The 26,670-nt window shown below is 39.2% G+C and overlaps 1 protein-coding gene and 1 long non-coding RNA gene across 14 annotated transcripts in view; one reads left to right on the forward strand and one right to left on the reverse strand.

Annotated features, from left to right (window-relative positions):
• The window catches only part of LOC105466912 (janus kinase and microtubule interacting protein 2), a 191,490-nt gene that overhangs the window by 141,179 nt on the left and 23,641 nt on the right, over positions 1-26,670 (forward strand). For all 13 annotated transcript variants that reach the window (XR_011624591.1, XR_011624589.1, XR_011624590.1 and 10 more), the window contains 8 exons: positions 2,278-2,376; positions 3,558-3,656; positions 5,327-5,380; positions 6,263-6,328; positions 11,372-11,440; positions 14,353-14,430; positions 17,354-17,557; positions 23,084-23,149. Coding sequence is in view for 10 of the 13 variants with exons in the window: in XM_011716107.2 (XP_011714409.2) it covers positions 2,278-2,376; positions 3,558-3,656; positions 5,327-5,380; positions 6,263-6,328; positions 11,372-11,440; positions 14,353-14,430; positions 17,354-17,557; positions 23,084-23,149 (735 nt within the window). In the remaining 3 variants the exon portion in view is untranslated. The remainder of the gene's footprint in view (positions 1-2,277; positions 2,377-3,557; positions 3,657-5,326; positions 5,381-6,262; positions 6,329-11,371; positions 11,441-14,352; positions 14,431-17,353; positions 17,558-23,083; positions 23,150-26,670) is intronic.
• Positions 8,325-26,670, reverse strand: part of LOC139363740 (uncharacterized) — a 31,600-nt gene continuing 13,254 nt past the window's right edge. Inside the window, exon 3 of the long non-coding RNA XR_011624592.1 lies at positions 8,325-8,522. This is a non-coding gene — a long non-coding RNA (uncharacterized lncRNA). The remainder of the gene's footprint in view (positions 8,523-26,670) is intronic.

Genomic DNA, 26,670 nt, shown 5'->3' on the forward strand with positions numbered 1-26,670 from the left:
ATTACAGGCATGTGCCACCACACCCGGCTAATTTAAATTACAGAAAATCTTATATTATGTTTGACAAAAACAGAAATCAAAAGCCCAGTTGTGTAAGGGAAATAATTGTGTAGGTCAATCCAAAGGTATGCAGAAATTATTTTAGAATTGTTTCTATGAATATTTCTTATCCTGGACAAGTAATAAAAATTAACCACAACATCCTGGCTGGCAAGCATGAGAAGGAGAAAAAAGATGCTTATCCTACCTCCCCTCTAGTCTGGCAAAGTGAAGACATCCTATCTCTTGCTTTGCATGCTGTGAGGCAGAGCTGATGTTCTCATCACTTAGATGTATAGATGATGTATACGTCATATACAGAGTGGGCAGGTATTCAAAAATCGAGAACTGTTGTTTTTGGGAAGGTTAAGGGACCCTATAAAGAAACTGTTGGCATTGAATGAATTACAATCTGTGAACCACTGATCTAATTGTTTCATTAACCACTAGAACCAGCAATCTCCCCAAATATTGCACCATTGATTCAGTAGAAGATTCTAGGAAGTAGAATCTCCTTTATAATCTTAAGTTAACTTCTACAAACTTTTGAAAGTTTACTAGGCCACAAATATCTAGGGTAGAAAACTTGACTACATTTATTAATGTCACATATTTCTCACTATTTCCCTATCTTTCTTTTCCTATTAGTTTCAGAGATGCCCAGTAATAAGTGTTCTTATATTTCTTTATCATAAAAAAAAAAAAATCCCATTGTGTCTTCTATCTGATTTCTGTTAGTCTTAATCTCTTTGGGCTAAAGGAGGAATTTTTATACTCAGGCTTCTAAGAATAAAATAAGTAAAATAAAAGGATGGCAGAAGTGACAATGAAACTAAATATTTAACTGCAAATGTATATACTTGGGAAAGTAAGATTTGTCCTATGTTAAAAAGGCCCTGGGTTTGTATTTCTAAATTCAAGGTTTTAAATAATTGCTCTTCATAATGCCCACCCACACAGTTAATATCAAGGGAAGCTCAAAATCCATTGTACTTCATAAAGATTTTCTAATTCCTTAAAAGCCAAAGATGACGGCTGGGCACAATGGCTCACGCCTGTAATTCCATCACTTTGGGAGGCCAAGGAGGGCGGATCACCTGAGGTCAGGAGTTCAAGACCAAACCTGGCCAACATGGTGAAACACCGTCTCTACTAAAAATACAAAAATTAGCCAGGCCTGGTGGCAGGCACCTATAGTCCGAACTACTAGAGAGGCTGAGGCAGGGGAATTGCTTGAACCCAGGAGGCAGATGTTGCAGTGAGCTGAGATTGCGCCATTGCACTCCAGCCTGGGGGACGAGAAAGAGACTTCATCTCAAAAAAAAAATCCAAAGATGACTCAGACAGGAACCCTGTCTATAGGGGAAGGTGCATTTGTACATAACTAACTGAAATTCATGCTTTCTCAAGTTATACTAGAGGTCCTATAAGAAAATCTAGAGGAAAACAAAGGAGAGGTATCACTTCTGAATGAATTGACTAGGGAAGGCTCTTATGGACATTAGAGCTTATTTAAGCGCTAATGTTTAAGAGCTTAGCTTTAAGGTGTTTAAAGAAGTGTAGGATTTTCTCACATAGCAAAGGAGATAAAGTGAGCCATTTTCAGGCAGAGCTGAGTAGATACAGAGTTCCTGGAGTAGTCAGTTCATTGGGTGGGCCACAGTTTCTAGATTCTAGTGTTTGCATGATCACGTGTGAGTGTGTTTGTACAGAGATGACAGTGATAATATTTAAAACTGGAAAGCTAGGTGATAATCTCATTATTAAGGTTTTTGAATTCAGTGTTAAAGAGCTGGCTTTCTTCTGTAGTAATTGAAATTCAGCAAAGTTTTGTATATGATGAGAGCTGTTAAAAAAATTTCTGTAACAAATATAAGTTGAGAAATGAGAAGTATCAGTCCCCTTATGTATACTATTAAATTTGGTTCTAGTAGACTGTCTCTAACCCATCACAAGGGCAAAGTGAGTATTCTCAGATTCACTATTCACAGAATTCCTAGATTTTAATTCCAAGGAACAGAGACGTCTTCTGGCATTTTTCTCTATGACTCAAAAAACTCAACCGAAGGATAACTAGAAAGAAAGCCAAAGACTTATTTTATTCACATCTACTTGGGAATTTTTTTCACGGTCTGGAAGACTTATTCACTGAGTAAACTGAGCACTATTCATGCTTGCTTTGCAAAGTTGTAGATGGTTTTTGCAATGCTTACCTAACTTCAAGATTTACTTTATTAGATAGAAAAACAGGAGGCAGAAAATCACCGGTTACAACAGGAACTACAGGACGCCAGAGACCAGAATGAGCTGCTGGAGTTTCGAAACCTAGAGCTAGAAGTAAGGAAATGATGATGATAATAATAAAAATAATCATAACTATTAACATGCACTGAGCACATTGAGGAGCTAGGCACTGAATTAAGCATTTCAGATTCATACTCTCATTTGGACCTCATGATCACCCTCAAAATTATATAGTGGAGGCAACTGAGATCAACTAACTTGCCTAAGTCCTGTAACTAGTAAGCGGTAATGCTTTGAGGCAACTCAAAACTGTCTTTAGTTACTGTTCTTTTCAGCACTACTATCTTTTATAAGCAAGACTAATAAATAATTTTTAAGTAAGTTTAAATAATAGATTTCAACCATCCTCAACATTTCATTGTTTTTAAATACTCATGTCCATCCTTAATTAAATGTTGACTCATTAAAACATGTTACTTCAAGAATTGTATTTCAAAATGTGCTATATGAAAAAAGTATTTTGTAGGTAAATGTGAATTTATAAGTAAACGTTTTAGTCCCTAATGCATTTACGCAAAAAAAAAAAAAAAAAAAAAAAAAAAAAGGCTAAGAAGCAAGGTAACTTGTCTTAGAAAATACCTTGATTAATCTGACCAAATTTCAGGTGTTTGTTTTTACTTTGCAAGTAAAACATAGAAACATCAGATTTTGATTGTATCCTGCAGAATCTGACTTAGGATCTGGTTTAGTGTGTGTTGATATATAAAAGTTTAAGAAAAATTCCCATTTGATTTCTGTTATTTTGCCAGTTATTTCTTCTTTAGGCTATTTCAAATTAGGTCTGGATAAAAAGTTAGGTGTTAGTAGGCTTCAGTGAAGAAGAGTCATTCTTTTGTAGCCCACATATCTTACTCATAAAGCTTGAATAGATTGAATATGCAAAAGGCTGTTAGCGGCCATAAAACTTCATGGCAAGACCACGCTATGATATTTGAAAGCTCTAAATATTCATACAGTTTAAACTGGAGCTCCACTTCCTGCATTTCCCTGACCAAAAAATTTGCAAGAATGGATGACACCATCTTCTCAATCTCTTAGTTGACTAGTCAGTTTTTTCCATCACATTTAATCATGAACATCCTGAGTTTGATTTTTTTTTCTTTTTGCCAAATGACATTAATAAACTGCTGAAATAGCATAAAGAGACCACTGGTTTAGTGTTTAATTAATCAGTTTTGTTTTTAATTTCCGTATATTCTTCACTGTATTTCAAGGAGAGAGAGAGACGATCCCCTCCATTTAATCTCCAAATTCACCCATTCTCAGATGGTGTGAGTGCTCTGCAGATCTACTGTATGAAAGAAGGTGTTAAGGTAGGCAGATATTTCATTTTTTATGTTTGTAGAGATTAGAAAAACTGGGAGTTGGAAAAGGGGAGGTTGCTAATGACTATTTTGTCTTTCAGTCACTGGATGTCATCATTTTGATGCAAACTATGTAGGAATTGAAAGTACTCACATCTACTAGAAAATTAACAGAATATTTTTTAATGTGTGACGGATACATAAACGGTAACAGAAAAAACACAAGCATCCGTGATTATTTAGAACAGAGTCATATGAAGAAAGATGCAGCATCAAAATTAGCCTTAATTACCTGGGAGAAATGTGAAATCAATTTAATACTTCAAGAAATATATTTCAAGTCTGCCAGATAGAAAAGCTGGAGTCCCTTCTTTGAGCCATTCTAGGTGCTATGGAATTCATAATCATGGAATGGCAGAGTTAGAAGAAGTTTGAAGTCATCTAGTCCATCATCTCTTTTGCTGTGTTTAATTTAGGGAGGGTTCCTCTTTTGGAAGGGTTTAGGGTTCATAACAGATTGCATATTAAATAGCATATAATTATCTTTTTAGTGCTACTGGATATATTTTAAGTATTAGAGTTGAATTGAGTGACTCTGTTCCCCGGGAAAATACATTGTCCTTCAGAGTAGTGAAATCACCTTGTGAATATCTGTTCCTGGGGTAAAGCTGGGATGCTGCCTGCTATTCCTGGTCTCTCCTTACCTTCTGCATGGCCCTTCCTGCTCCCACTCTGAGCTGCAAAATATACTTGCTTCAGTTGCCTTCTCTGTACTTATGAGATTGAGCTAGACTTTCCCTTTCCTGGTGGTACGACTCTACTGTACTGCTGTTTGAACATGAGTAAGAGGAGAACGTAGTACTAATACAGTAAAAAGTGGGAGAAAACTTGGGTAGTAAAGTTGTGCTTCCTTGCCTTCCATCTTAAACCATTGTCCTGGTGTTTAAACTTCTGGTTTTCCTGGGTGGCATGGTAATTTGTCAACCAAAGCAATTTTTGAATTTCACTGTAATTAAATGAAAACTATTTTCTTTGCCTTTTCCTTCGATGCTTTTTTTCTCAGATAAATCACAAACAGCCTAATCCAATGAACTCTTTCAAATGGAGTTCAGCTGCTTCAAACTGACTCAAGGAACAGGAGTAAAAAATAAAAGATGAAATTAATGCTAGCTACCTTAAAAAAAATAGTGCTGCACTATAGTTTTCTACATGGCAGTCAAAATTCAATCAGGTCAGAATTTTGCTAATTAGAATGAAATTGGTTGATGCTTTATATTTATTACCTATTACTTTTTTATACCTGAAAGTCTATCACAACTGAAAAAAAAGGGTTGGTAGTCATGAGAAGAAAGTTAATGAGAATATTCCAAGTCCTTTACTACATGCTAGACTCTTTCACACACAGTCTGTTTATCCTGAAGATCAGCTCAGACTATGAAGTAGCTATTTATTATCTCCATTTTGCAACTAGCAAAATTAAGAATGATCTGTTAAGTACCTGGCCCAAGTTCACACAGCATGTAAGAAGCAAAATTGAAGCTTAAAACTAGGTGTGCCAGATTGAAAACATCCCAAGGAAGTTCAAGCCCTGAAATTTCTTCCTCTAAATTCATGTTCAGGCACTGATGGAATAGTAGGCTACATTTGTCTTTGACATGAGTTTCTGCTTGATTTTGCAGGATGTGAACATCCCTGATCTCATAAAGCAGCTTGATATCTTGGGCGATAATGGGGTAAGTAAAGAATTGATTAAGTATAGTATAGATATGAATTTGCCTAAACAGAGGCAAGAAATACTTAACAATGCATCATGTGTAAAGTAACAGCACTTGAGATGCCATGTTCACTTAAGGATGTTGCTCCTTGGGAAGAATCTACAATTTATCAAACAACTTGGCTAAGGGGTTGTAAGGATCTCTGGAAGGTAGTAGCAGAAATGAGACCTGTAAAGTGCTTTTTGTGGGCAGGTTTCAGGTTTGAATGCCAACCACATCTCCAGTGAGTAAAGCTAATTACTGTCTGACTCTGGCTCTAAGGCATCCAGTGTGAAATTAATCAGTCATGCATTTGCAAAGGCTGCTAAATACTAGGGCTGTTGGCAGTGCCATAAAAATGGACCAGAAAGCTATAATCCATTTTCTTTCTAAAAACACCTTCCAGACTGGGTCAAGGCACGTTAATTCAGCAGGAGGACCATTTATTGTGATAGTAGGTGAATGGTGCTTGTAGGTTGAAGTAATCACCATTTTTCCCTTGAAAATTTATCAAAGGAGAGAACGGAATTAGTAAAGTTACATCAAAACTTCTATGAAGAGACTGTTCTTTATTCTATTTTGGTTTCTGTTTTTCTCATAACATGACTATTAATAAAATATGCCTCCAGTGACACAGAAATCAAATCAGTGTTAAGGAGATATAAAAAAAATCAGGTTTAATATACTTCTTCCAGGTTTTGATTAACTCTTTGTTCAGAATTATTACTAAACAGAATAGGAATTTGTTAAGCTTCTATACAGGCTTATACAGAATGCTCTGTAGCAGTCAGTCAGACAGTATTTTCTTTGGGATAAATAATATCAGTATGTTCAGCTTATGGCCTTTCTTATTTTTTACAGAATTTAAGAAATGAAGAACAAGTGGCCATAATTCAGGCCAGCACTGTGCTGTCCCTGGCAGAGAAGGTAATGAGTCGTACAAACATTTCAAATCATTTCATTAATACTGAAAGAGCAGGCTAGGGTGTGAAGGACATTCTCTCTGCATATGACTTTGTGTGTGAATACCTAACACACGTTTTATTTTTAAGGGTGGTACAACCCAGATAGAATGAGAACACCCAAAAGAAAAGTCTATACACTGATTCGGGGTGGGTGGATAATTTTTGCTTTGAAGTTCCTTAAAGATATATATAATTCTTTAAAAACAGAAAACCTTCTGGATTACATTATTTACACAATCCCTACCAAGCTAGGAAACCACCAGAGAAGAGTATTGTAGGGTGGTGATAAACTGGAGCATTGCTCTTGTCATAGACTTTTCCTGGGGTGTGTACACACCATCACTCCCAGCTGATCTTAGGGCTTAGTAGTGGCTCATTGCTGTCTCATTCAGAAAGCCCGACAGAGAGACTGTCAGGAGAAAATCAACACTGACTGTGCTCTGGCTCCACCTTGTGTCTAAACCTGGTAAATGGCCAGATAAATTAGTGTATTCAGAGTACTTCATGAATCAGTGCATAAAGCCTGGCTGGGTGGCATGTGCCTATAGTCCTAGCTCCTTTGGAGGCTGAAGGAGGAGGCTCACTTGAGCCCAGGAGTTTGGGGCTGTAGTGTACTATGATCATGCCTGCGGGTAACCACTGTACTTCAGCCTAGGCAACAGAGTGAGACTCCATCTCCTTAAAGAAAAAAAAAGTACCAGTAAATACTTGAGAGTCACGTGCACATGGTTGGATGAAATGAGAACAAGCAATCAGCTCTCTCCAATCTGAAATGAGGGAATTCTACAGGTCAAATGACAGTCAAGTTACTCAAACAAAAGAGTGAAATAAAGAAAAAACAGGGAGAACAAAGAAGAAGTATAGCTATGAAATAAAAAGACACTTAACCAGGTGTTTTTTAAAAAGGACATTTTGTTGACAACTGGAGAAATTTAATGTGGACTGAGTATCAGATGACAAAAGTAATTAATGTTAATTTTGTAAAGTGTACCAATAACCTTGTGGGTTTTTTTTTTAATAGAAAGGCCTTATCTGTTAGAGATACATATTGAAGTATTTACATGTGAAATAACATGAAAGCTGGGATTTTTTCTTTTAAAGACACTTCCTTCCTTCACAGTTTAATTACAGACCTGATCACTTTCTCTGATCCCTCCCCAGCAAATGCCGCATTATCTCTAACAGACGGTCCAAATTTAGAATTTGGCATACAGACCCTCTGGGATTTGAGTCTTATCTATTTCTCTAGCGTTTCCTCTCCCTGCTCTCCCTCCATTCTCTCTCTCTCTTTCTGCCTCCATTCTCCACTCTTGGTCCTTTATACTGATCTTTTCACCTGGAAGATATTCCCATCTTGCCTTTCTACCTCTGCCTGGCTAAATCTTGATCATCAGACCTCCCCATACATGAGGAAGCCTGCCTGTCCACTCAAGCCCCCTTAGGTGTTCCTGCTCTATGTTCCCACAGTGGCCTGTGCTACTGCTCCCAAGACTTTTGACAATTGCATTGCACTGTCCATTTGCATTTGTCATATTGCCCCATCTAACTACCACTAGACTCTAAGGCCCATGAGGACAAATAGTTGTGTCTCTCCTTTCCCTACCCCCTGTTTTTTGCCCTAGCTTTTCACACCAGTCCAGCACATGTACTAAGTGATGAATAAATGTTAACTGAAGGAGCAAAGGTGTGAATTTGTGAATGCTCACAAGACACCATTTCAGTGACAACACAAAGATGAAAAAAACACAGTCTGTGCCTCCAGTGCTGCTATCATCTGGCAATGATAGCCAGAGAGCCTCATTCATCTGGAATCATGAAGGGCTGCAATTCTTTATTGCAAGAAAAAAAATCGCCTTGGTTTAGGCTACAAACAACACATAGGCTGATTCTATGGAAGATGAGGACTGAGGAGGTGAAAGAAAGGAAATACAGCCTTGTGTGTCTCACATTTACTGAGATTGATGGCAGAAGTATCTTCTGCTCCCTGGCTGTGTGGGTGCAGTACAACTGTACTTATCAGAACCAACAACTGTACTTACCAGAATCAACAACTGTACTTATCAGAATCAAGACTTGCGCAGTCCTCCTTTTGAGACAGGCACTTTCTAACTGCTGACGACTCGGTACTATTGTGACCTTTATTTCACACAAGGAATCTGAAGCACACACACAAAAAAAGGTAGATAACTGCCTAAGGTCACACAGCTTGAAGTTGATGCAGTCAGGATTCACACCCAAGCAGTCTGGTTCCAAAGCCCATGATCTTACCTCTTGCACCTAACTCCTCCTGCAGGAAATAGGCTTTGCAGACCCCATGTGAGCTGGGCTGTCAGAGCTGAGGCAAATTAGCCCATGCCTCTACTTACCTTTTTGGCAAGACAGGTATAGGGACCAGCTGAACAAATACAGGGTGATGACTCCATGCTTAGCACTGTGGTAGAAAGCTGGGAACCAGATGAACAAGACACAAGCCTGCCCTAAAGTGCTCACGGTCTGTTCAGCTGCCTTTTGTGCAGACTTTCTCAATGCACAGATTAAACTTACCTCTTGTCTGCGGGATTCACAGATAAAAGTTTCTACATCCAAGTAATTCTAAATATCCACAATGAATTTTTGAGACTACCAATTTGAATAGCACTCTATTATATGGGAGTATGATCTTTAGCCAGAGTTTGAGCCTAGACAAAATTCCAACAAGCAAACCCAATTGTCACTTTGTAATAAAAATATTGGCAGTGACCTTGAGTGAGAACATAGTGGAGGCTGGACACTGCACTCAATGCCGTAAGTACATTATCCCACTGTTCCTTACAACCATTCTATAGCTGCCATTATTTTTTAATTTGTATAAATTTAAGGAGTACAAGTGTACTTTTATTACATGGATACACTGTGTACTGGTGAAGTCTTGGCTGTTAGTGTATCCACCGCCCAAATAATGTACATTGGGGTACCATTGTTTTTATTTTATACATGAGAAAACTGAGGCTTGGGATATTCAGTAACTTGTCCTGATTACACAAGTAGGAAGGAACAGCAACCAACACACAAATCTATATCTAATGCTCATGATATAATGACTTTAGTTCACAGTACTCTTAAAAACATGATTTGTAAAAATATGTTTCTTGATAACAAATGGACAGCAAGCAAGCTTGATGAAGGATTTTAGGTTTTGGATGGGTACAATTGCAGTTTGAGTCTATTTACACAAAACCCATGACTGACTGAAATTTGTTTCAAGGAGAAGCCATGTGTATGTACAAAGAACTGAGAGATTAGCACCTCTCCAGCCTAGTCATGCCTCTTTCGTTTCACCATGTTCCCCATAGCCAAGGAGTAGTTAAACATGGTATCCCCTTGTAAGTATCAAGACTGTAGTATATAGAAATGCTCGCTAGGCTGCATAATTTGTCACAGGTAACCTAGAAAGAACTATCTGGTGCCGGGCGCGGTGGCTCACGCCTGTAATCCTAGCACTTTGGGATGTCGAGGTGGGTGGATTGCCTGAGCTCAGGAGTTTGAGACCAGCCTGGGGAACACAGTGAAACCCCATCTCTACTAAAAATACAAAAAATTTAGCCAGGCATGGTGGTGTGCACCTATAATCCCAGCTACTCAGGAGGCTGAGGCTGGAGAATCGCTTGAACCTGGAGGTGGAGGTAGCAGTGATCTGAGATCCTGCCATTGCACTCCAGCCTGGGTGGCAGAGCGAGACTCTGTCTCAAAAAAAAAAAAGAGAGAGAAAGAAAAATAAAACAAAAAGAAGTATCTTGTAGTGAGATACCACTAGTACATGCAATACCCAATGGATATTGCCTCATATTATTTACTTCCTTAATCTTTACTTATTATTAATCCCATTTGACAGACAAGAAACTTGAGACTTAGAGAAATCAGGTAACCTTTCCATGCCACCCACCCATAAAAAGCTGGAATTGAAATTACTGTCCAGGTAGTTTCAGAACCCACTTAATTATTATGCCCAACTGCTTCCCTAAAATATAAGCTGACATTTAACTTGCTAGAGATGCATTATAATAATTTGTTCTATAAAAACCTGTATATGGTAGGGTCACATATTATTCAAAGTCTGCATTCAGAGTGTTTATCAATGCTAACATAAATATCATATATTCTGAGTACTGGGAAAGATAAGTTTTTATGTGATTTAAAACACCTCCACTTCACAAAAATAATTCTTCCCCACTTTGCTGTAATCAGTTTTATATATTGAAAAAGTACCGTTGTCCCAATTCTCCAGTGTACCTGGCCTTCTTTCTCTGATCCTGCTTCCTCCAACAATAGAACTATTGGACATGATGTCCCTTCCACTTGGAACTTCCTCTTCATTTTTTCCCAGTCATCTCTCACCCATTCTTTGGAGCCCAGTGCAATTATCACTTACAGGAAAGCCTCCCATGGTGTTCTCCAGTAAGAGCAGGAGTCTTGTTGATCTGGTTCACCACTGCAGCCTTAGGACCTGGTACATCACCTGATACTTGCTAGTCATCTATAAATGCATTTGTTGAATGGGTGAATGAATGAATACAAGGAAGACCGTAGTCTTGTTTCTGAACTATGAGATAAAAATGTGGGCCGGGCGCGGTGGCTTGTGCATGTAATCACATCACTTTGGGAGGCTGAGGCAGGTGGATCACTAGGTCAGGAGTTCAAGACCAGCCTGGCCAAGATGGTGAAACCCCGTAGAGCTGGACGTGGTGGCGGGCGCCTGTAATCCCAGCTACTCGGGAGGCTGAGACAGAGAATTGCTTGAAACCGGGAGGCAGAGGTTGCAGGAGCTGAGATCACACTACTGCACTCCAGCCTGGGCAATGAAGCAAGACTGCGTCTCAAAAACAAAACAAAACGTGTTGTTTTTGCTTCAGTTTTCAATCTGCTTCCTGACATATAAGGGGAGGAGACTAAGCACCTCATGGGGGCACACAGATATACACCATATCAAGCAGCCATGTCAAACACTTTTGTCTTGTTCACCCCTTAGTGGATCCAGCAGATTGAAGGAGCAGAGGCTGCCCTACACCAGAAAATGATGGAATTGGAAAGTGACATGGTAAGTACAAAGATAAGATATTGTAAAAATTAAGAAAAATCTACAAGGCAAATGGAAAATTAAAGTTGCCTCTACCAGTTTTATTTGGCACTGATGAAAGTTTGTCATCTTTCCATTATTATTTTATGTACAGAAGATGGAAAAAAAATTACCAGAAGTACCAAACAATTTCAGGCTATATTCTCCCCCAAAAAATGTTAGGTTTTGGAAAATATCCAAAACTAATGCTGAAGAAACTTGAGTTTTCTTATGTTTTCTTTGTTAGGCTAAATAATTTTTCCACTGTATTTAATTAACAAGTAAAAATTACAGAAATGGAGGGTGTAACTCTGATTTTAAAAATCCCTAAGCCACCTTACATCCATTAGAATAGCTCTCATCAAAAAAAAAAAAAAGTAGAAAAAAAGACCTAGTATAGTGGCTCACACCTGTCCCAGCAATTTGGGAAGTTAAGGCAGGAAGAGTACTTGAGCACAAGAGTTCGAGACCAGCCTGGGCAAGATAGTGAGAGCCCATCTCTACAAAAAATAATTAGCAGCATAGTGGTACGTGCTTGTGGTCCCAGCTACTCGGGGGCTGAGGCAAGAGGATCATTTGAGCCCAGGAGGTGGAGCCTCCAGTGAGCTGTTTTTGTACCACTGCATTCCAGCCTGGGCAACAGAGCAGGAAGACCCTGTGTTCCCACAATCAAAAACATAAAACGAGTGTTGGCAAAGATAAGGGGAAATTGAAACCCTTCTTCACTATTGATGGGAATGTAAAACTGGTACAGCTACTGTGAAAAAAAAGTATGGTGGTTGCTCAAAAAAAAATCAAAATAGAATTACTATATGATTCAGCAATACCACTTCTGGGTGTGTATCCAAAAGAATTGAAACCAGAGTCTGGAAGAGATACTTATACACCCATGTTCATAGCAGCTTTATTCACAATAGCCAAAAGGTAGAAGTAACCCAAATGTCCATCAATGGATGAACAAATAAACAAAAGGTGGTGTATACATATTATGGTATATTATTTAGCTTTCGAAAGGAAGGAAGTTCTCATACAAGTTACAATAATGATGTACTTTCAGGACACTGTTAAGTGAAATAAGCTATTCACAGAATTATAAATACTATATGAATCCACTCATGTGAGGTGCTAGATTAATCAAACTTAGAAACAGACAGTAGACTAGTTGCCAGGAGGTGAAAAGGGGAAACATAGAGCTGTTGTGTAATGGGTATAGTTCAGTTTTGCAACATGAAAAATTCTGTACATTGGTTGCATAAGAATGTGAATATACTTTGTACTACTGAACTGTACACTTAAAAATGAGTTTAAAATAAGTGAGGTTGTAAATGTTATGTGCATTTTACCACAATTTTAAAAGTTTCTTTTTAATTGCCAAGTCTAAAAATTGGTTATTATTAACTTACAGCAATGCATAGAAATTTATAACAAGATTGGGCTGGGCGCGGTGGCTCATGCCTATAATCCCAGCACTTTGGGAGGCTGAAGCGGGCAGATCTCCTGAGATCAGGAGTTCGAGACCAGCCTAACCCACATGGAGAAACCCTGTCTGTACTAAAACTACAAAATTAGCCAGGCATGGTGGCGCAGGCCTGTAATCCCGGCTACTTGGGAGGCTGAGGCAGGAGAATTGCTTGAACCCAGGAGGCGGAGGTTGCAGTGAGCCGAGATCGCGCCGTTGCACTCCAGCCTGGGCAAGAAGAGCGAAACTCTGTCTCAAAAAAAGAAAAAAAAAAAAAAAAAGAAAGAAATTTATAACAAGATTATTATTAGTGTTATCATTATAACTAGAAAACATGTAGTGGATTCCTATTGGACAGGGAATCCTATAAAAACAACTTGCATTTGTGTAGCACATTATAGCTTATAAATTATTGCTTATATTTTATACAGTGCTCACATTTTAGTAAGAGGTTAGGCTCCAATGTCAAAGCATATAAAAAGAACAGCTTGTTATTATTTTATTTTATTTTATTTTATTTTATTTTATATTTGGTCAAGAAAGCTTTCCAAATGAACAATTTGTCTTCAAAATTACCCTTGAATGAAAGTGCTTTAAAAACACAAATATGAGTTAAGCGATTAGCCTGTATCAGGCAGTGTTCTAGGTGCTGGAATTCAGCAGTCACCAGCAAAGTCAACAGCAAAATTGCTCCATACAGATATATGAGCTCTCAAAATTCAACACCATTGAGTTTTTCTTCAGAGTGTGAAGAAGTCTTTGTTCCTTCAGTTAAGCACCCAAAGAAACAATTGACTTGTGCTTGGGACTGTGTTGCACACAGGGATGCAGTTTTAAGTGCTAATGGCAAGATGCTGGTAATATGAGAAGCACACAGAAACTAAGAACGAGAGAGGGAACATCAGATTTACTTTTCCCAGTGCACACTGGCTTTATGGCAAAGGCAGACACCCACTCATTAAGCGGCAGTGTGGATGGAATCACTCCCACTCTTTAAATTGCTATTTTTGTCCTTGCGTTTTCTAGTTGTACACAGATGAATTTGCATAAGTTAAACTTGTTGATTATGCAACCTGGCTATGTTACATCTTATCACATTCTTACAATATATTATCATAATACATTTACCTAGATAGGCTTATTATTAAACACTAGTCAAAATCTATACTTAATCACGTGCTCTCAGATTAAAACTCTTTTAGAGCATTCTATGTGGATTTTTCATTGTATCTTTTATGCTGCTTTCCATTGATTTTCACATTCCTTGTGTGGGACTGTGAGAGTTGAACTATTTCCGTAACACACAAAATTTATGACTCTACAAATACTAGTGATTTGTCTTATGGTAGAATTAGAGGAAACATTAATCAATACAACTTGTATGTCACTTTCTAGTTAACTAAGCTGACTCTATCAATATGGCCCTTTGTTATAGGAACAGTTCTGCAAAATAAAAGGCTATCTGGAGGAAGAACTAGACTACAGAAAACAAGCTCTTGACCAAGCATATATGGTAGGTACAACAAGCGATAGAGACACCCGGAGTATTTACAGTTAAGTACTGTGAAATGAAGTATCCTATTTAATTTTCCATGCTATGTGCTTGAATAGATCACGACATGCAGTTTATTCATTGACTGGTTTTCAGTTCTAATTTTAGAACAAATACATTCCTAGCTCTTTACTTATTCTTGTAAGATTCTTATAAGATATTCTTATAATATCTAATAAATATTCAATTATACTTCATTTTTTAACAATTAAAAGGCCAGACATGGTGCCTCATGCATGTAATCCCAGCACCTTCGTGAAACCAACGTGGGCAGATCCCTTGAGTCCCGGAATTCAAGACCAGTGTGAGCAACATGGTGAAATCCTGTATCTCAAAAACAAAGATAAAAATACAAAATACAAAAATTACATGCACCTTGTAGTGCTAGCCACTCAGGAGGCTGAGGAGGGAGGATTCATTGAGCCTGGGAGGCCAAGGCTGTAGTGAGCTGTGATCATGCCACTGTACTCCAGCCTGGGCAACAGAGCAAGATCCTGTCTCAAAACAAAACAAAAACAATTAAATATATGTTGTGGATAATATATAGATGAAGAACAGATTGAATGGCAGTGTAGATTAAAGAGAAATTTTATTGAATCAAATTCAATCATTTGGGAGGCGGATCTAGTAGTGGAATAATGTGTTTAATGTTTGTTATGCATATTTTTAATTCATTTATCTCTTACAACAACTCTGTGAGGTATAGGTAAGATTATTACGATTATTATTCATATCTCACATATGAGGATAGTAAGATTTAGAGAATTTAAGGACTTTGCCCAAGTTGATAAGTGGGTAGTGTATAGATCTGACTCCAGATCCTGTGGCCTACCATAATCCAGCCACAGCAACTGAGGCTTCCATGGTAAATGGGCTGTGCCATTTGTCTCCCACAGAAGATTATGCTGATTAAGGGCCACATGTGATCCATTCTCCTCTACCAAATTCCTATTACACAATTCTTCATACTGAACTATAGCTCACATTTCTTCTCTCCTTATGCTCTACTGTACATTAATTCATGGTTATAAATCAAAAGAAAAAGAGCAAATTAAAGGAACATTTCAAAGAATTCCTAGCAGAGGTTTTTATAATGCTTTCCTGGAAGCAGCTTGAGTCACTTTTGGGGAAGGAGTGAAGTACTTAGTCCCTGCTTGTAACAAAGACGAACTTGTCTTTGCATTCCAAAATGAGTAAGAGATTCTGAGCTTGTTTGATGGGGAAAGAAGAGAATGGGCATTCGTTGCTAATTAGAGACAGAGAAGGAAGTGATTTTTGCTTCACTTCTACCTTTCACCCTTGCCTCTTCCACCTGTACGAAATTAAGTTGTGTGTTTATGTGGCTCCTGAGACTACTGAGTACTCATTCAGAAAACCATATTTATCCTTAAAAAGATGAGATCTGCTTAGCCCCAGGACAAGAGCTAGGAAAATATTTCTCACCAAAGCATGTCTGGTCACTTCTGTCAGACTTAGTAGAGATAAGATTGTAGATTTTAGCAACAGTTATTTGAAGCATATCAAAAAAGAAAGAAAAAGAAACAGATATAAGAGGCAGTGGATCCTTCATCTACAAAAGAAAGACTCAGAGAAATATTATAATGAGAGCAGCCATAAATCTCAGAGAACTTATAAACAGACCAATTCCAAAACTTTAGGACATTTTTGGATTTTATTTCTCAATATTATTTCAAGAAAAAAATTTGGAGACCATAAAGCCATCTTCAAGTACCAGAGGTTTGTCATGTATTAATAGAATGGGGGCGGTATTTTGTGCACAAAATATATCTCCAATTTTAAGTATTTTGTCCTAACTTAGACTATTTATTTCTAGAAGTATGGCCACTATGGTAGATGTCCTTAAATATATGAAGAGCTCTCTTGTTTTTAGGGGGGGTTTTGTTTGTTTGTTTGTTTGTTGTTTTGAGACGGAGTTTCACTCTTGTTGCACAGGCCAGACTGCAATGCCCGATCTTGGCTCCCTGCAACTTCCACCTCCCAGATTCAAATGATTCTTCTGTCTCAGTCTCCTGAGTAGCTGGGATTACAGGCACACACCACCATGCCCAGCTAATTTTTTATATTTTTGGTAGAAATGGGGTTTCACCATATTGGCCAGGCTGTTCTCAAAATCCTGACCTCAGATGATCCACCTGCCTCGGGCTCCCAAAGTGCTGGGATTACAGGTGTGAGCCACCGCACTTAGCCAAAGCTGTCAAGTAGAAGTGAGGGCCGGGCGCGGTGGCTCAAGCCTGTAATCCCAGCACTTTGGGAGGCCGAGACGGGTGGATCACGAGGTCAGGAGATCGAGACCATCCTGGCTAACACAGTGAAACCCCGTCTCTACTAAAAATACAAAAAACTAGCCGGGCGAGGTGGCGGGCGCCTGTAGTCCCAGCTACTCGGGAGGCTGAGGCAGGAGAATGGCTTAAACCTGGGAGGCAGAGTTTGCAGTGAGCTGAGATCTGGCCACTGCACTCCAGCCTGGGCAACAGAGCGAGACTCCGTCTCAAAAAAAAAAAAAAAAGTAGAAGTGAGAACACACTTATTCTCAGCTACTCTTTAGGAGAGGAAGTACAGTTATTATAACAAAGTGAGGGCTTTCTAAAAAGGAAGAGTATATAAAATGGGTAGGGTTCCAAGAAAGAACAAATGTTCCCTCACTAGAGAAGTTCATGGATTGGATAGATGACCCTTACGGAATCTCATAAAAGGGGATTTTCAGAAGTGTAATTAGGCTAGAGAAGCTTTGAAATTATTTTCTTGCTAAGATCCTTTAAGACTAAAGTTGACGGCCATACACATATACATACATAGCGTACACTCCCACACCGCATATCAATGCCAAGTTCCAAAGTTAGACTTTTCTAATTCTATTTGCCAGAGAATCCAGGAACTAGAAGCTACTTTGTACAATGCTCTACAGCAAGAAACTGTTATCAAGTTTGGTGAATTATTAAGTGAAAAACAGCAAGAGGAGCTGAGGACGGCAGTAGAAAAGTTACGGCGGCAAATGCTGAGGAAGAGCAGAGAGTATGACTGTCAGATTCTTCAGGAGAGAATGGAGCTCTTACAGCAAGCCCATCAGGTGAGGACTGAGTCACTGCCTCTGCGTAGGGTTAGTACTAGCAAATGGGACTTAGTACTAAGTACACGGTATTGAGTATGGGTATGTAGAAGCCGAGGAGATACAAGTTATTTTCAGAGAGTAAAATAAATAACCATTGTTTTCTACCTTCATGCACATATAAAAATGACAGTTTTATAATAATTCAATCTTGAGAAAATTGGCATTTCAGAAGGACTGCATACTGCTACTATTTTTAGAACTACATTTTCATGAAATATCCTTTGAATTTCATGGAGTCTGATTATCTACATTATGCAGGGAAGCAGGACACTCTCCAGGGCAAAAATAGTGCTTTCCATTTATTGCTCACTCCAGTCCGTAACCAAGGCTGATAACAATCCGAATAGTGTAAAAGAGAACAAGGATCGTTCACATTACAAACATCACCAACAACAAAGCCCGGCAGCTGCTGTTTACTTACTGACATTTGCTTTATGTCAGTAAGTAAACTAAGGAATCTACTTACATCATTTCCTTTAATCTTCATAATAGCCCTATGAGGTAAGTATTTTTATTATCTCAGTTTTGGAGATAACAATACTAAAGATAAGAATGTTTAAGTGATTTGCCCAAGATGACACAGATGGTAAGCAACAGTCAGGATGACAGCCTAGGTCTGCTGAACTCGAAGGCCAGTGTGTCTGAACACTATTATACCATCATCCATGACTTATGTGATTCATCAGCAAGGCTCAAAATAGGTACCCAATACTAATTTCCAGCCAACATTTTTTATTGCAACTCTCTATTCACACCATAGCTTGACAGTTGAGGGCTGAGATCCTGGTCAAAATACAGATTCAATAAGGATTCCACAACTGAAAGTGTCAGGTTATAGTATTAAATCCTCAGAAGCTATGAGAAGCAACTGGTACAAAATCCAGATGGTATGAATAAGCAGTACGAATTGTGTGGTCATCAGTGATCACGGTAAGTGGAAAAGAAGAAGGGGTTCTTTTATGAGGCAAATCAAAACAATTCATGGGGGACATGACACTTAGCACACTTCAGATGCAGGCAGGAGCTTTGTGGATTTTATAGGCTAACAGATTACCGGAGTAGGTGGAGAATTCTGAAGTCACGCGTCCCAGAAATGATAAATACGTACATGTTCCTATTAATGCCCCCTCAGATTCCATCACAAAGGTTTGGGTTTTGACCCATGGAAAGACTCAAAGTCTTTAATAATAGACTCTATGGCATCATTGCATTGCTTCGTGCACTTTTCTTCTAGCAGGGGATAAAAATGTTCCCTGCACAAATTTCTTGTGCTGCAATAGCATGTAATTACTTTCAACAAATTGGGAGTTATGTCATGGAAACACAGAAGTGTTTACTTTTAAGATGGACTAATAGTTATCTAAATTTATTTATGATAAAAACCTTTATTCCATTTGAGTATTTCTTTAACCATTTAGCTAGGATACTTCACTCCTGAAAGAGTGAAGTTTAAGTTATCCAGTAGCGTCAGTAGTATACTGCATTTCTGAACCTCAGAGAGTTTCGCTGACGTTTTCCATCCATCTCCTAAACAAATGTTCATTAGAATATGCCTTTCCCAGTTATTTCTTACTCTTCTTCTTCCCTTTTAATTAATAGCTGAGTTTCATAGAATTATTGCAGAAGATATTGGCCAGGATTTTTCACATATAACTATGTAATACACTCTAACTTCTAAAATATAGCACTAACCATTTATTACACAGTTCTGCTTGAATATTTAAGAGTGAACTGGTGAGTTCTCATCCTTACTTCTCTTCTCTCTCCCCATCTGCCTGTCTTAGTCAGTAGAATTACCATATCTCAAATCACTCTGGCTAGAAACACTGGAGTCTTCTCTGTTCTTTCCCTGTAAGCATTAATATAGCACCGCATCCAACTGGCATTTCCCCTGAAATGTTTCTGATACTGGTCCATTTTGTTCATTTTTGTCACCCCAGGCATGTGCAGGGCCTTTCATTATTCGACCAGCTTCCAGGTACTGCCAAATGTTCTCTATGTGAATCTGACTCCATCATCTATGCATTTATTCAGTCAAACCTTTAAACGTGTTTCCTAGGTGATAAATACTGTGCTGACAGAGAAGGCACCATGGACCCTGCCTCCACAAAATGTAGGATCCATAGAAGGATATAAAATGATTAACACAAAGAAAAATAATTATGATATATCATAATAAATGGCATTTTTAAAAGCACATGCAGGTGCCATGGGGCCTAGTTCTAGCTCTCCTTTTTTCAGTCCACCACACATCTCATCTCAGATTTTTCTCACTTTAACTCATGGTACATTCTTGCCCCAAAGCCTCCATGGTCCCAATTTCCAGTTGAGTAGAGTCTTATGCAGGTCTCTTCAGTTCCTTCAGTAGCTGACTACCCCTCCCTCCAAAACCAGATTTGACCCAACCCCAGAGCATACTTCCCTCTCCACTCATGCAAAACATCCTGGTCCCACTTGTGCTGTGATTTTCTACCTCTAAGCCCCTGTTGCATAATTGCTCATCCTAACATGTCCATTAGTTTTCATTGCATTCATCCAAGTGTTCTCATTTTTCCAGTCCCAGTTTAAGATCCAACCCCTTCAGGATCCTCTCCGTGATGAAAATTTTTAAAATGAACCACGTACTGCTCAAAAAAATCTACACTCTATATTCTGTTATGCACTCATTCACAACCATTTATTGAGGGCCTGCTGTGTACCAGGTGCTGGGAGTGTAATGGTAAGCAAAGACATACAGATCACTACTCTCATCTATGTCACAGAGGGACAGGGACAGAGCCACAGCACAAATGAACAATGACTGAGGCAATTTCTGAGAGTGGCAATAAGTGCTATGCAGAAACGTATACAATGAATGTGTGTGTGAGTTTGGGAGTAGGATTGGCCACTTTAGGCTGGCTGGTCACAGAAGGCCTCTCTGAAAATACCTAAGATCCAAGAAATGAGCCACACAAAGATCTTGGCCAAGTGTCCCAGAAGTCAGGAACAACAAGGGCTAAGTCCCTATCATCAGAATAAGTTTGGAATAGTCAAGGAACAGAGCAAAGGAAGGCTAGAATGTTAGGAGCACACTCAGCCAGAGTGAGGTTGATAGGAGGAGACATCCGAGAACTAAGAAAGGACCACATCACATAGGGCTTTGCAGGAGTTCGAGTTTTATTCTGAGTACAACTCTTCCCCACCCACTTCAACTCAGGGGACCATGGAGATCATTTTTACATTCTGAGAGTTCACAGTGGCTGCTATAGATGAATGTAGTAAGGTCAAAATAAAAGGCGGGAAGAGCAGGTAGAAGCTGCCACACCAGTCCTGACAAGGGAAGACAATGACTTGGTGAACTTGGTATCAGTAGAAATAAAAAGAAGTGGGTAGAAAAGGAATGTTTTAGATCCAACAAGGTTTCCTGTTGGGTGGATGGCAAAGGGATGGGAAGCAAAAATAAATCAAGTGTACATCATATGATGTAGCATAACACATTTATTTAACAACAACAAAAAAAATGTGTGGACACCTTCTTCATGCTAAACACTACACTAGGCATTGGAGATGGGTGATAAAGTTATTCAGTTTTTTCCATTGTTTACCTTTTCTATTTAATTTTGTTATTCCATCTGGATCTGATAGTTCTTTGAAATCTGGAACTAATTGGTGCCTTATCGGTATTGTCCATTACATTCAGCACAGTCATGAGCGTGTAAGGAGGTGCCCAACAAGCGTAGACGTGGTGCTGAATGGATGCTGCAGTAATTTTACATATTCATGATTTTGTCCATATAGGACTGCCTGCATATCCAGCAGACATGCCAAGGAATTACTTGAACACTCAAGGTAGAAATATCTAGCCAATTTATTCTTTTACTGTGTAGCTATGGAGCACTGACAGCACTATGGAAATACACACCAGCACACACATCACATATGTATACACACACCATCAACATTCCAGTCCCATCCCTTTCTCCAGCATTCATTATGGCATAATTTCAAGGTTAACCTTTATGGTCTCACTCTGACTAAAACACACCATCTCTTCTTGCACAAACCTTAGCCCCCTTACTTTAAAGAAGAGTTTCTCAATCTCAGCACTGCTGAAATTTTGAAGCAGATATTTCTTTATTATTTTTTAGGGGGAGGGGTGGCTGTTCTGTGCCTTATCAGATGTTTAGTAGCATTTCTGGCTTCTACTTGGTAGATGCTAGATGCACATACTCCCAATTGTGATAATACAAAAATGTCAAGACATTTAGATAATGGTGATGGTTGCACAACTTTGTGAATATACTAAAACCACTGAATTACACAACTTAAAATAAATGAACATATTAACTAACCTTAAAAAAATGTGCAGAACTGCCAAATGTCCCTGACTGGAGCAGGGAGAGACAAACAGTTGAGATCCACTCTTTTAAAGAGAAGGAGATATGCTTTCCAAGTTCAAGTACCCCTTGTTCTAGCTTCCCCTTTTTTCTCCTACCACTGCATTATAAAAACCTCTCTATATTATCATCCCATTTGGCTTCTAGTGTTTTCTTCATACACTCCATTTCTCTATTTTCTAATTATTCCCAGCAGAGGTATTAAATAAGAAGCCTGCATTGTATAACCATGTACATGAACACAAAAAGCCTTTAGATTGCCAGATATAAATGTGAAGACTTTATTTTACTTGTAAATAATTGTATGTAATGTTGATTTCAAATACTTGGTGTTTAAATTAGTGGAATTTTGCTACATAATTGAGAGGTAAGTTCAAAGACAGTCTTGGAACTTTTCGTCTTTAGGATTACTTGTGTTATGTTTGTTATGTTCTGGTGTTTTCCTAATTTACCAGTTCCCTCCTGGGAATGTTTGTTGATGTGTAATCTCTACTTTGTTTTATGAGAATTTACCAATTCTATTTTGTGAGAAAATTCTATCCTGAAACAAGGCTGAAATAGAGTTAAGAAAAAAAAAAGGTTAAGAAAGAACAATTGGATTGTTTACATCTATATGAGTCAGCCTCAGCCATCTTTAATGTGGTAACAAACAATCAAAATCTCAATCCAAATGGTTCATAACAAAGCTCGTTTCTTGCTCTCTAGTTCTGAGACATACTACACCCTCTATAAGGATTTGATATTCCCAAATCTTATTCCAACTCGCATTCCACTGGCCAAAACAAGTCTCTTTGCCAAACTCAATATCAGTGGTGTGGAATCTACACCTCACTAGGAAGGGGTGTCTACAGGGATAGGCCCAGTAGAAAGGGTAGCAAATATTTTTTGAAAAGAGAGTCAGTAACAATGATTTTCTACCACAAGCATAGATAATTTCTGAAGCATGCAACATGTTTTTGGGTGGGGAAAAACATAGATGTGATGTTTCCAGCTGCTTGTACAAATATTCAGGTTTGTATAGGAATGTTCATGTTTTCGTTTGGTGAATTATTTTTCTGCACAACTTACCACCTACTGATGCTTTCTTTCTTTTCTTTTCTTTCTTCAGAGAATTCGTGACTTAGAAGATAAAACAGACATCCAGAAAAGACAAATAAAGGACTTAGAAGAAAAGGTATGTGTCAGGTTCAATAAGTATCTTATTATTTGTTCAACCAGAAAGCAGTATTGATTTTGCTCACTGTATTTTCTTTCTGGCTTCTCAGTTAATTTGTGTGTCTTACAGAGGCAGGTGTAGTTACAGTAAACCTAGCTTTCACCTTCAGTCAGTCAGAATACCAGGAAAGAGTCTGCCATCAGTAACCTAGCCTTCACGTGTTTGTCTTTTGTGTTTCTTTCCTATTTTTTAATGTATTTTCTTTCCTTAGTTTCCCCTTCCTTATCTTCATTTCCTTTGCAAAAGTTTCTTCTGAATTTGGTTACCCTACTTTGCTCTGTTTTTTTAAAAAAACCTTTTAGCACCTTTTTTTAAAACTTTTTCCATTATCATTCATAAAAAGACCTTTCATCCTTGTGCTGCAGTTTCACCTTAACAATCAGTTCAGAAATTTGGATTGATATGTGATAATCATGTTGTCCTGTCACACCCCAGGGATCTCAAAGAGTGGCTGCTTCCTCCAAGTCGGCCAGTGTTTTTGAGGGGTATAACAACGTGGCTCTAACAGAGGGCACTTGGAAATGCATGTGGGGTGGGAGCACAGACAGAGCTCAGGCTGGGATGCTGAACAAGCTGCAGTGAGCTACACAGGCTTACACAACAAAAAAAGTCAAAGCCTGGAATTCCCGAGCAAGATGGCCAAATGGGAACAGCTCCGGTCTGCAGCTCCCAGCCAGACCAACACAGAAGGCGGGTGATTTCTGCATTTCTAACTGAGGTACCTGGTTCATCTCATTAAGACTGGTTAGACAGTGGGTGCAGCCCACGGAGGGCAAACCAAAGCAGAGTGGGGTGTTGCCTCACCCAAGAAGTGCAAGGGGTCAGGGAACCCCCTCCCCTAGCCAAGGGAAGCTATGAGGGACTGTGCCATGATGGTGCACTCTAGCCCAGATACTACGCTTTTCTCATGATCTTCACAACCCACAGACCAGAAGATTCCCTCAGGTGCCTACACCACAAGGACCCTGGGTTTCAAGCACAAAACTGGGAGGCTGTTTGGGCAGACACTGAGCTAGCTGCAGGAGTTTTTTTTAATACCCCAGTGGCAGCTGGTATGCCATCAGGACAGAACCATTCACTCCCCTGGAAAAGGGCCTGAAGCCAGAGAGCCAAGTGGTCTTGCTCAGTGGATCCCACCCCCACGGAGCCCAGCAAGCTAAGATCCACTGGGTTGAAATTCTCACTGCCAGCTCAGCAGTCTGACGTCAACCTGGGATGCTCGAGCTTGGTGGAGGGGAGGAGTGTTCACCATTACTGAGGCTTGAGTAGGCACTTTTCCCCTCACAGTGTAAACAAAGCCCCAGGGAAGTTCAAACTAGGCAGAGCCCACCACAGGGCCACAAAGCTGCTGTAGCCAGACTGCCTCTCTAGATTCCTCCTCTCTGGGCAGGGCATCTCTGAAGGAAAGGCAGCACTCCATTCAGGGGCTTATGGATAAAACTCCCATCTCTCTGGGACACAGAACTTAGGGGAAGGGGCGGCTGTGGGTGCAGCTTCAACAGACTTAAACGTTCCTGCCTGCTGGCTCTGAAGAGAGCAGTGGATCTCCTAGCACAGTGCTTGAGCTCTGTGAAGGGACAGACTGCCTCCTCAAGTGGGTCCCTGACCCCCATGCCTCCTGACTGGGAGATACCTCCCAGCAGAAGTCGACAGACACCTCATACAGGAGAGCTCTGACTGGCATCTGACTTGTGCTCTTCTGGGACGAAGCTTCCAGAGGAAGGAGCAGGCAGCAATCTTTGCTATTCTGCAGCCTCCGTTGGTGATAACCAGGCAAACAGAGTCTGGAGTGGACCCCCAGCAAACTCCAGAAGACCTGCAGCAGAGGGGCCTGACTGTTAGAAGGAAAACTAACAAACAGAAAGCAATAGCATCAACATCAATGAAAAGGACAACCATGCAAAAACTCTATCCAAAGGTCATCAACAGCAAAGACCAAAGATGGATAAATCCATGAAGATGAGGAAAAACCAGCACAAAAAGGATGAAAATTCCAAAAACCAGAATGCCTCTTCTCCTCCAATGGATCAAAACTCCTCGCCAGAAAGGGAACAAAACTGGATGGAGAATGAGTTTGACAAATTGACAGAAGTAGGCTTCAGAAGGTGGGTAATAACAAACTCCTCTGAGCTAAAGGAGCATGTTATAACCCAATGTAAGGAAGCTAAGAAACTTAATAAAAGGTTGGAGGGATTGCTAACTAGAATAACCAGTTTAGAGAAGAACATGCATGATCTGATGGAGCTGAAAAACACAGCACGAGAACTTCATGAAGCATGCAGTATCCATAGCTGAATCAATCAAGCAGAAGAAAGGATATCAGAGATTGAAGATCAACTTAATGAAATAAAGTGTGAAGACAAGATTGGAGAAAAAAGAATGAAAAGGAATGAACAAAGCTTCTAACAAATATGAGACTATGCATAAAGACCAAACCTACATTTGATTGGTGTACCTGAAAGTGATGGAGATAATGGAACTAAGTTCGAAAACACACTTCAGGATATTATCCAGGAGAACTTCCCCATCCTAGCAAGACAGGCCAACATTCAAATTCAGGAAATACAGAGAACACAACAAAGATATTCCTCAAGAAGAGCAGCCCTAAGACACATAATCATCAGATTCAGCAAGGTTGAAATGAAGGAAAAAATGTTAAGCACAGCCAGAGAGAAAGGGTGAGTTACCCACAAAGGGAAGCCCATCAGACTAATTAGTGGATCTCTCAGCAGAAACCCTACAAACCAGAAGAGAGTAGGGGCCAATATTCAACATTCTTAAAGAAAATAATTTTCAACCCAGAATTTCATATCCAGCCAAACTAAGCTTCATAAGTGAAGGAGAAATAATCCTTTACAGACAAGCAAATGCTAAGGGATTTTGTCACCACCAGGCCTGCCTTACAAGAGCTCCTGAAGGAAGCACTAAATATGAAAAGGAAAAACCGGTACCAGCCACTGCAAAATCAACCCAAAATGTAAAGACCATCAACACTATGAAGAAACTGCATCAACTAAGAGGCAAAATAACCATCTAGCATCATAATAACAGGATCAAATTCACACATAACAATATTAGCCTTAAATGTAAAGGGGCTAAATGCTCCAATTAAAAGGCACAGACTGGCAAATTGGATAAAAAGTCAAAGCCATCAGTGTACTGTATTCAGGAAACCCATCTCATGTGCAAAGACACACATAGACTCAAAATAAAGGAATGGAGGAAGATTTACCAAGCAAGTGAAAAGCCAAAAATTTTAAAATGGGAGGTTGCAATTTTAGTCTCTGATTAAACAGACTTTAAACCAACAAAAATCAAAAAAGACAAAGAAGGGCATTACATAACGGTAAAGAGATCAATGCAACAAGAAGACCTAAATATCCTAAATATATATGCATCCAGTACACGAGCACCCAGATTCATAAAGCAAGTTCTTAGAGACCTACAGAGAGACTTAGACTCACACACATGAATAGTGG

This window comes from Macaca nemestrina, chromosome 6 (assembly GCF_043159975.1).
Source record: "Macaca nemestrina isolate mMacNem1 chromosome 6, mMacNem.hap1, whole genome shotgun sequence".
NCBI classification, from domain to species: Eukaryota; Metazoa; Chordata; class Mammalia; order Primates; family Cercopithecidae; genus Macaca; species Macaca nemestrina.